The sequence below is a fragment of the Phoca vitulina genome, unplaced genomic scaffold (genome assembly GCF_004348235.1).
Source record: "Phoca vitulina isolate PV1807 unplaced genomic scaffold, GSC_HSeal_1.0 scaffold89, whole genome shotgun sequence".
NCBI lineage: Eukaryota > Metazoa > Chordata > Mammalia > Carnivora > Phocidae > Phoca > Phoca vitulina.
Window position 1 is genome coordinate 2,202,100 of NW_022589792.1, and position 10,088 is coordinate 2,212,187.

Here is a 10,088-nt window from a genome sequence, read left to right on the forward strand (position 1 = left end):
AAAAAAAAAGTATGTATGAACCCTACAAGCTAACATGAACATTCATAATTACAATATGACATGTTAACATGTCCCCAGAGGAAATAAGAAACATATTTCTTAGCATAGGAAGACATGGAAAACAGATAATATTTCCAAGGAAAAAATATAGAAATATTCATTAGGGGAAAACATGCACATACTTTTAATCACACAGACTCCAACTTAATTGAGAACATACTGAGGGATGACACTCAGCTATGAGTCATAACACGAAACACCCAGAATCTGCCCATTATGAGGAAGGTGTCACTTGTCACAGGGAAGGACTGGGTCACACAGCAGTCACTGCACAGCGCAGTAGGAGAAGGAACTCCCACACAGTTCTTGTGGACTGCACCAGGGAGCTGTCATGGCAGAGAGAGGAACACAAGTCACTAGTGGTATTAAGAGAACAAGGTGTTTACTATACAAATTAGAGCTTATATAAATACAACCTAGAGAAGAGGGGAGCAGCGCTTCAGAGAACATTCTCAACCACGACTGTATAAATCTGTTTCCTGGTGGACACATGACGGCTTGCAGGAAATCCAAACTATGCTGGGTCTTCAAAGTTGAACTGTGGTGGGGGCTTTACTACAATTTTTACACTGATGGGGCTTCTCTCCAGTGTGAGTTTTTTCATGTTTGTGATGCCCTGGGAGAAGCGAATGCTTTTTTTTTTTTTTTTTAGGATTATTTATTTATTTATTTGAGAGAGAGAATGAGATAGAGAGAGAGAGCATGAGAGGGGGGAGGGTCAGAGGGAGAAGCAGACTCCCCACTGAGCAGGGAGCCCGACGTGGGACTTGATCCCGGGACTCCAGGATCATGACCTGAGCCGAAGGCAGTCACCTAACCAACTGAGCCACCCAGGCGCCCAAGCGAATGCTTTCTTACATGCCTTACATTTATAAGGTCCATCTCCAGTGTGGATTACCACGTGTGACTGAACACCTGAAGGATAAGTGAAGGCTTTCCCACATTCATAGAGTTTCCATTCATAGAGTTTCATTTCAGTGTGAGTTCTTTCATGTTTTTGAACATCATAGTGACTGCTGAAGGCCTCACCACATAGTTTACACTCACAGGTTTCTCCCCGCTATGACTTCTTTCATGTTTTCCAAGGAAACTGGGATAACAGAAAGCTTTACCACATTCCTTACATTCACGAGGTTTCTTCCCATTATGTATTCTTTTATGTTTTTCAAGGCATCTGGGAGAAAGGAAGGCTTTACCACATTCCTTATATTCATAGGGCACTGTGTGCCCCGTTCATGTCTTTGGTTTTTGTTGTTTTGTTTTTAAAGACTTTTTATTTATTCATTTATTTGAGAGGGAGAGAGAGAGAGAGAGAAAGCATGTGCAAGCAGGGCTGGGGGAGAGGTGGAGGGAGAGAGACAGAGAATCTGAAGCACACTCCGCCCTCAGTGCAGAGCTCGATGTGGGGCTTGACCTCATGACTGCGAGATCATGACCTGAGCCAAAACTAAGAACAGTCGTTTAACTGACTGAGCTACCCAGGCACCCCGATTCATGTCTTTGAAAGGATCTGGGACACCTGACGGCTTTCTCACACTCCTTATATTTATAAAATCCATCTTCATTTTGCTTGATCATGTATCTTCGAAATTTGGTAAGAGAATGCAAGGCTTTCCCACTTTCATTACATTCATAGGGTTTCTCCCCATTATGACTTCTCTCATGTTTACATAAATTACTTGAATAACTGAAGGTTTTACCACATTTTGTACATTCCTTAGGCTTTTTGGCACTGTGTATCCTTTCATGTATTCGAAAGGACCTGAGACAACTGAAAGCTTTCCCACATTGCTTACATTCATAGGGCCTCTGTCCAGTGTGTGTCCTTTCATGCATTCGAATGGATTGGCGATGCTTGAAGGATTTCCCACATTCCTTACATTTATAAGGCTTCTCTTCACATTCCTGATACTCACATGGTTTGTGGCCAATGTGAGATCTCATGTGCTTGTTAAAGGATGAATGATACATGAAGACTTGTCCACACAAAGTGCATTTACGTAGTTTTATTCCAGTAGGACTTTTCTTCTTCTGATTATGATATGGAATCTGGCTGAAGGTTTTTCCACATTGACAACCTTGTTTTCTTTTACAGAGTCTTTCTACTGTATGTCTGCTGGAAAAAATGCGAAGCATATTATTATTAGCTTATTTATTAATAATTTTATATTAATAATTGTAAAAATGACTTTTTAAACTATTTAAAGTATTGGTTTCCTATCATTTCCGATTGTTTGAGAGTGAATATACAGCAGTTCCCTCCCCTCATCTGCAATTTCACTTTCTATGGTTTCAGTTTTCTGTGGCCAACCACAGTCCAGAAGCAGATGATCCTTCTGATACGTGGTCAGAGGATCAACAGTAACCTGATGCTATATAACAATGCCTAAGTCGTTCACCTCACTTCTCATTGTGTAGGCATTTTATCATCACATCATCATAAGATGGTGAGTGCAGTACAAGTTTTAAAAAGATTTTATTTATTTATTTATTTATTTATTTGAGAAAGAGGGAGAGGAGAGAGTACGCAAGCTGTGGGGGGGGCGGGGAGCAGAGGAGGAGAAAGAGGGAGAGGGAAAGAATCTTAAGCAGACTCCATGCTCAGCACGGAGCCCAATGCAGGGCTCCATCTCACATCCCTGAGATCATGACCTGAGCCGAAATCAAGAGTCAGATGCTTAACTGACTGACCCACCCAGGTGCCCCTAGGTCATATTTGATAAAAATTTTGATGAAAATATTCTAAGAATCTACAAATTTGAAGCTGGGCTGATTTGCTTTACTTGCTTTTTTAAAAATTTCATGACATCTCTAGATTCGCTCCTGGGACCTTGCTTTCTCACGTGAGTGGGACTCACCTCAGATTCGTCCCAGAATTTTCATCCTGATCTTCATTGTCATGGTCTTCCCATTTTTCTTCTAAAATGCACAGTAGTGGGCGCCTGGTTCAGTTGGTTGGGCATCTGCCTTTGGCTCGGGTCATGGTCCTGGGGTCCTGGGGGGTCCCTGGGGTCCCACGAGTCCCTGAGTCCTGCATCAGGCTCCCTGCTCAGCATGGAGTCTGCTTGTCCCTCTCCCTCTGCCCCTCCCCCTGCTTGTTCTCTCTCTCAAATAGATAAAATCTTTTAAAAAAATAAAATACACAGTAGCTTTCTGCAGTATAAAATAAAATAAAATTTTAATTTATTTATTTTTAGAGAGGGATTGGGGAGGGGCAGAGGGTGAGGAAGAGAGAGAATCTTTTTTTAGATTTTTATTTATTTATTTGACAGAGAGAGACACAGTGAGAGAGGGAACATAAGCAGGGGGAATGGGAGAGGGAGAAGCAGGCTTCCCGCTGAGCAGGAGCCTGATGTGGGGCTCGATCCCAGGACCCCGGGATCATGACCTGAGCCGAAGGCAGACGCTTAACGACTGAGCCACCCAGGTGCCCCAGGAAGAGAGAGAATCTTTTTTTTTTTTTAAGATTTTATTTATTTATTTGACAGAGAGAGACACAGCGAGAGAGGGAACACAAGCAGGGGGAGTGGGAGAGGGAGAAACAGGCTCCCCACTGAACAGGAAGCCCAATGTGGGGCTTGATCCCAGGACCCTGGGATCAGGACCTGAGCCGAAGGCAGACGCTTAATGACTGAGCCACCCAGGTGCCGCAGGAAGAGAGAGAATCTTAAGCAGGCTCCACGCCCAGCACAGAGCCTGATGTGGGTATCGATCTAACAACCCTGAGATCATGACCTGAGCCGAAATCTCATATAAATTATAGTAAATATAATTATTAAGTATATTTATATATTAAATATATAATAATTACTAAATTATAATTTAATAAATTATAAAATTTTATTAAAAATTGTTAGATTCTAGGTCCATGAATATGGACCTATGACAATGTCTTGTTTATTCACCAACATATTCCCTTTCCACATTTCACCTCTCGAAACAGCCCTGATGAGCAAATCACACTGGTTCTCTAATGGACTCGTAAGTAAGAATGTTGTCACACTCACCTACTGAGGCCAGGTTCCTGAGGGTTTGCTGCATCACATCTCTGTAGAGTTTCTTCTGGGATGGATTCAGAAGAGCCCACTCCTCCAGGGTGAAGTTCACAGTCACATCCTCAAAGGCCACTGAATCCTGGAACATCCCATGCATGTGTACAGGAGGATGGGTGAGACAGCACTGGAGATCTCTACTCAATTCATAAGAAATTCACATAGGACTTTGATTTCTCAACATTTATTCTATGACTGGGTCATCAGACTCTTCCTCTCTGGCTCACACCATTTCCTCATGAATTTAACAGCATCATGAACAAGTGGGATTTACCGCTACATTTTTATTGTGATCACTTCAACTCTTCATCAGTCTCTACTGTCAGGTACAGAACAACTTGGAGAAATTATGTTCAAATAAAATTAATATTTCCATTTTATTTTTTAAAAATTTTATTATTTTTTTAAAAGATTTTATTTATTTGTCAGAGAGAGAGAGAGAGAGTGCACAAGCAGGGGGGAGGGGCAGAGGGAGAAGCAGGCTTCCCGCTGACCAGGGAGCCCAATGCAGGGCTGTATCCCAGGGTCCTGGGATCATGACCTGAGCTGAAGGCAGATGCTTAACTGACTGAGCCACCCAGGCGTCCCAATATTTCCATTTTAAGTACATCAAAACCTTGAAAGACAAAGTCTTCCATCTCCTCCTTTAATACCACCATATCATAAAGCACTTCATGAAGCACAGCACCATATATGATTGAAGTGTTTTGTTTTTTTTTTTTACGTCTTTGAAGACTTAGATATCTTTTTTTTTAAGATTTTATTTATTTATTTGACAGAGAGAGACACAGCGAGAGAGGGAACACAAGCAGGGGGAGTGGGAGAGGGAGAAGCAGGGTTCCCCTGGAACAGGGAGCATGATGCAGGGCTCGATCCCAGGAGTTGAAGGCAGACACTTAATGGCTGAGCCACCCAGGTGCCCCTGAAGTGTGTTGTTTTTTTTTTTTAAGATTACATTTATTTCTTTGAGAGAGAGCGAGATAGAGCACGAGTGGGGGAGGGGCAGAGGGAGAAGCAGACTCCCCACTGAGCAGGAAGCCTGATGCGGGACTCGATCCCAGGACCCTGGGATCATGACCGGAGCCAAAGGCAGACGCTTAACGCACTGAGCCATCCGGGGGCCCCTGACTGAAGTTTTAATGAATAAAAACACAATGAAGAGCTGGAAGCTTGTTCTTCTAGTCCCATCCCCAAATAGGAGAGGCCGGGAGGCCTGTGGAAATGCAACTTGTAACCAAGTCCAGCTGCCCAGATTGTCCTGCAGTCCTCCAGGCCATTAGAAGTAGTCAGACCCAGGGACACCTGGGTGGCTCAGTTGGTTAAGCTGCTGCCTTCAGCTCAGGTCATGATCTCAGGGTCCTGGGATCAAGCTCCGTGTCGGGCTCTCCCAGCTCAGGGCGTGGGGGGAGCCTACTTCTCCCTCTCACTCTGCTGCTCCCCCTGCTTGTGTTCTCTCTCTGACAAATAAATAAAATCTTTAAAAAAAAAGAAGTAGTCAGATCCAGCTGGCTAAACGAACATATTCCTGTGGAGGAGTATAATTATAATTTGTTCATATAATACTTATCATGCTTAGTTTTACCTTTTTTTCTCTGTCTCATTTCATGGGGCCAGGGAGTTATTCAGAGTTACAGCTCAGGCATGAGGAAGAACACATAACAACTTAGACATCCGCAACATCCCTATACTCGTGAGCCTTGGGGTATATTAGGATAAGATCACAGAGAAGTTCTTTCCAGCCTCGGGGTATGTTAGGATAAGATCACAGAGTTCTTTCCAGCCTTGGGGTATATTAGGATAAGATCACAGAGAAGTTCTTTCCAGCAGATTCGAAACACTGCAACCTGGGCCTTGATGACCTTGCAGAACAGGTCAAGACTTGGAATTTGCAAGGGCACTCATTGAAATCCACAATCCTTTGATGGTGAATTTGCACATGATCACAACACATATCAAGACTTGAACAGAGCTTTTCTTCAAAACATATAAAATCCCCTTGCTCTAATTTCAGCAGCAAAGGATGCCCGACCACCACTCTAGAGGCTGTCCTTCCAACCTCTCTCATTTGAGAGCTCCCAGGTCGAGTGGAGCAGCCATCCCGGGGAATAGGAATCCCCCAGCAGCATAATTCCCCTAAATGCTGGTCCTAGCAAGAGATCAACAGCTCACAAATGTTCTGTGCCAGGGAACAGAGACAAGGCTCCCACCCAGCAATTCTGAGGCTAGAACTGATGTATTCAGTGGAACAACAGCAAAATAGTAATGCCTCTTTTGTTGTGAGTTCAGAGAGTAAGTTAGCTGCCTGGGTCGGCCCCCATTACTTTCTACAACTCATCTGTAGCGCCCCGGGGAACAAAGGTTGCAGGTGGAAGTGAACATCAGGAGGCCCAAGGCCGTTGTTTATCCTGACAAATGCTTGCTCACAAAGTTTGTATGGGATGTGGGGAGAGACCCATAACCTTAGAGAGAGGAATGCCTCAGTATGCTTTGAAGTTTTTATGCAAATAGTATGGTAGATAGTAAACTCAGTGTGCCTTGAAGTTTTTATGCAAATAATATGGTAGATAGTAAACTCCTGTTTTCCTTTTTAGAGTCAGTGACTTTGTTACATGTTGGGCACACCGTGCCAATGAGCCCACATAATCAGCCCGCAGAAAACACTCTGGGCCCTGAGTCTCTACTGAGCTCCCTGGTAGACAATAATTCACGTGTACTCACAACTTCTTGCTTGGAGAACGGAGCCCATCCTATGTGAGACAACATTTGGGAGCTTGTTCCTGGTTTCCTCCACACCAAATTTAATTCAGTACTAAACAAGACTAATAAAGGCTATTTAATGATATTCATGAGAAAAAATAAGAATTGGCTTTTGGGAAGTGTCAATCAAAGCAGAATAAAATCTAAGCACATAGTCTTAGAAAGAATTAAGTGCCACCCAGATGTCACCTCTCCCAAATGGTATCTTTGTAAAATTCCATAAACCCCCAAAACAGATTCTTTAGGAGTCAACAAAACCTACCTAATATGAGGAAGCATTAGTCATGAGACTCTTTAGATGTGTGTCAGTGGGCCATATGTTGAAAGATGATTGTTATCATACCCTGTTGTGGTTATCAGAGTCAAGTGACACAAACCAGAGCAAAGCTACAATGGTGAAACATTAAAGAAAATCTTTGAGGGGCGCCTGCCCATCCAAACCTAATATGAGGAATGAATGCCGAGAAATGGACAGAGTCTTCAGAAGAACAAAGTGGTGGTCTACCTAACATACATCAAGGATTGTCAAGCTATGATATTCCAGACCATACAGTATTAGCAGAGAGAAAAACAGACCAAGGGAAAGGAAGTGTCTTCCATGGGCTGGTATTAAATATGGAAATTTGGTCAAGGACAGATCAGGCATTTTAGGGCAGTGGCAGTTACCATGAACACACGGGGCAGGGACAAAGTGTTATCTATTTGGAAAAGGGTGTGATATTCCCTTCTATTCCATGGAAAATACCCAGTTCATTGTGGATTTAAATGTGAAAGATCAAACGAGGACAACTGTAGAAGTCACTGGTAAAGGTTTTGTTGACACAAGAATAGGGAGAATATTCTGTTGTAAGAAAAAAAATACACCATAAAGCCAGAGACTGACAAATACAAATATATTAAAATTTAGATAGTTAAAAGATAAAAAGGGGAAGAAAACATATCAGCGATACATGCAATGTAAAAGGGTTAGTTTGCAGGGTAAAAAGAAACGGACACAATTTAAAAATGGAAAAAGAAGCAAGGGGCGCCTGGGTGGCTCAGTTGTTAAGCGTCTGCCTTCGGCTCGGGTCATGATCCCAGAGTCCTGGGATCGAGCCCCGCATCGGGCTCCCTGCTCTGCGGGAAGCCTGCTTCTCCCTCTCCCTCTCCCATTCCCCCTGCTTGTATTCTCTCTCTCGCTGTGTCTCTCTCTGTCAAATAAATAAATAAAATCTTTAAAAAAAAAAAAAAAAAAAAAAAAAGCAAAACACATCTAACATCAGACGAAAGATCATATATGAAAAAATGTCCATCACCTTGGTAATGAAGTAACAGGCCAATAAAATGCCCAGTAGATCCCATTTCATAGGAGGCCAGTGCCCTACCCATTAGACAACTGGAACAGCTCCATTTCAGTGGTTAGAACAAAAAGTAAGTCAATTTAATAATCCCAAGTGTTAAAGACCACTGTGAACAATTCAGAAAGTTATGCAAGAATGGAGGAGGGTTGAGTGATACAATCCATTGTCATTTCCTATAAAATTTGGCCTGATCACTATCTACAGCCCAGCAATTTTTCAACAATGTCCGATGGGGAGAACAAAGGCAAGAGAAATGTAGCTAAAATTAAGTCTCCTTACAACTTGCAGCCCACTGAAAAATCCCTGAGACAGACAGGGTGTAACACTCCTGTAACTCCCTCAAGGATTTTCTCTCTCTCCTTTTTTTTAAAGATTTATTTATTGGGGCGCCTGGGTGGCTCAGTCAGTTAAGCATTTGCCTTCAGCTCAGGTCATGATCCTGGGGTCCTTGGCTAGAGCCCCGCATTGGGCTCCCTGCTCAACAGGGAGCCTGCTACTCCCCCTGCTTGTGCTCTCTCTTAAATACATAAAATCTTAAAAAAAAAGATTTATTATTTTGGGGGGGAGGGGCAGAGGGAGTGAGAAAATCTTAAGGAGGCTCCACGCCCAGCACAGAGCCCAACGTGCGGCTCAATCTCACAACCCTGAGATCATGACTTGAGCAGAAATCAAGAATCTGACGCTTAACTGACTTGAGCCACCCGGGCACCCCTCAAAGATTTTCTTTAATGTTTCACCATTGTAGCTTTGCTCTGGTTCGTGTCACTTGACTCTAACGTAGTGTCACATACTCCCAGGGTATAACAATCATCTTTCAACATATGGCCCACTGACACACATCTAAAGAGTCTCATGACTAATGCTTTACTAAAAAGAACAACCTTATCTTAACAGCGAGCCCTCCAAGGTGCTAGAGACCCTGCTTTCAGCATACACAAATTCCTTAGAGACTTACGTTATCCCTAACCCCCCGCTAACTAAAAAGTGTAGAATCAGTTACTCCTCACAATCCCACGGCAGCTCCTTCTGCCCACCGGTCCTGTTCCAGTGCTTTAAGAAAAGCCCCATTTTGCCCCAAAAACATGTCAAGAATTCTTTCTTGATCATTTGCTAGGCAGCCCCACATCAATGTTCATGGAATTTTTTGTGCATTAGCACTTGGAGACTCATATGAGGATGGCATGCACTAACATCAAAAGACTGGAGGATTTATCAGTAGAACAATAAAGCAGAGAGGATTGCAAAATATGTACCAGGTTACCCACTCTATGACTGTTAGGGTCAACTGCATGGGCAGGTGGACCCCCACCCAAGATATGGTTCAGATTGTCTACACTGACAACACACACATGCCTAGAGGGTATGAAAGTGTTTCTTATTTCCATAATGCAAGCATCCAGAGAGGGCAGTGCTGGGCAGGGCTCTCAAGCAGGTGGGAAATGCCTGGAGAGAGCAAGGAAAGCTGCCTGGCCTGGGTTTTTTATTGGGGCTTGGGGGTGGGCTAGGGTGAGAGTTGGGGTACAGGGGCAGGGCCTTCTGTGGGTTGAATCACTTGCCAAAACCAAAGGAAGGAGCACCCAGGGTGTTTGGTCCCCTTGTACAGATGTGGGGCACAAGGGGAGGAAGGAGAGATGAGGGTTGACATCAAAAAAAAAGGAGTCAGAGACTTCCGGTCTCTGGTTGGGCACATGAGGAGCTTAGAAGCTGGCTTCCAGTCCTCAGAAGACAAAAGCCAAGAAACCTGAAACCAACAACTCCTCCATCACAGAACTGAGGGTACCAGGGTAAAGCACGGTCTCCAAAAATTAGAAAGAGAGGCCAAAGAGTAGCCATTTAAAAATATGTCCAAGATATTTTGGCCTCAACACAATGTATTTCA

General features: G+C 43.4%; 1 protein-coding gene across 1 annotated transcript; it reads right to left on the reverse strand.

The window, feature by feature from the left end:
• Positions 1–313: 313 nt before the first annotated feature.
• LOC116626575 (zinc finger protein 791-like) lies at positions 314–4,212 on the reverse strand. The gene is made up of 4 exons (XM_032395961.1): positions 4,068–4,212; positions 2,919–2,979; positions 1,580–2,173; positions 314–386 (listed from the first exon to the last, which is right to left on the reverse strand). Exons 1-4 carry the CDS (start codon positions 4,210–4,212, stop codon positions 314–316), a joined length of 873 nt encoding a protein of 290 aa, XP_032251852.1.
• Between the last annotated feature and the right edge of the window lie 5,876 nt (positions 4,213–10,088).

Coding starts and splice junctions, on each gene's coding strand:
- LOC116626575 (XM_032395961.1), bottom strand. CDS start 4,212: ATGCATGGGATGTTCCAGGATTCAGTGGCCTTTGAGGATGTGACTGTG. Junction 2,174..2,918: donor AATTCTGGGACGAATCTGAG/GTGAGTCCCACT, acceptor TTTTTCCAGCAG/ACATACAGTAGAAAGACTCT. Junction 387..1,579: donor GAGTGTGAGAAAGCCGTCAG/GTGTCCCAGATC, acceptor CTGCCATGACAG/CTCCCTGGTGCAGTCCACAA.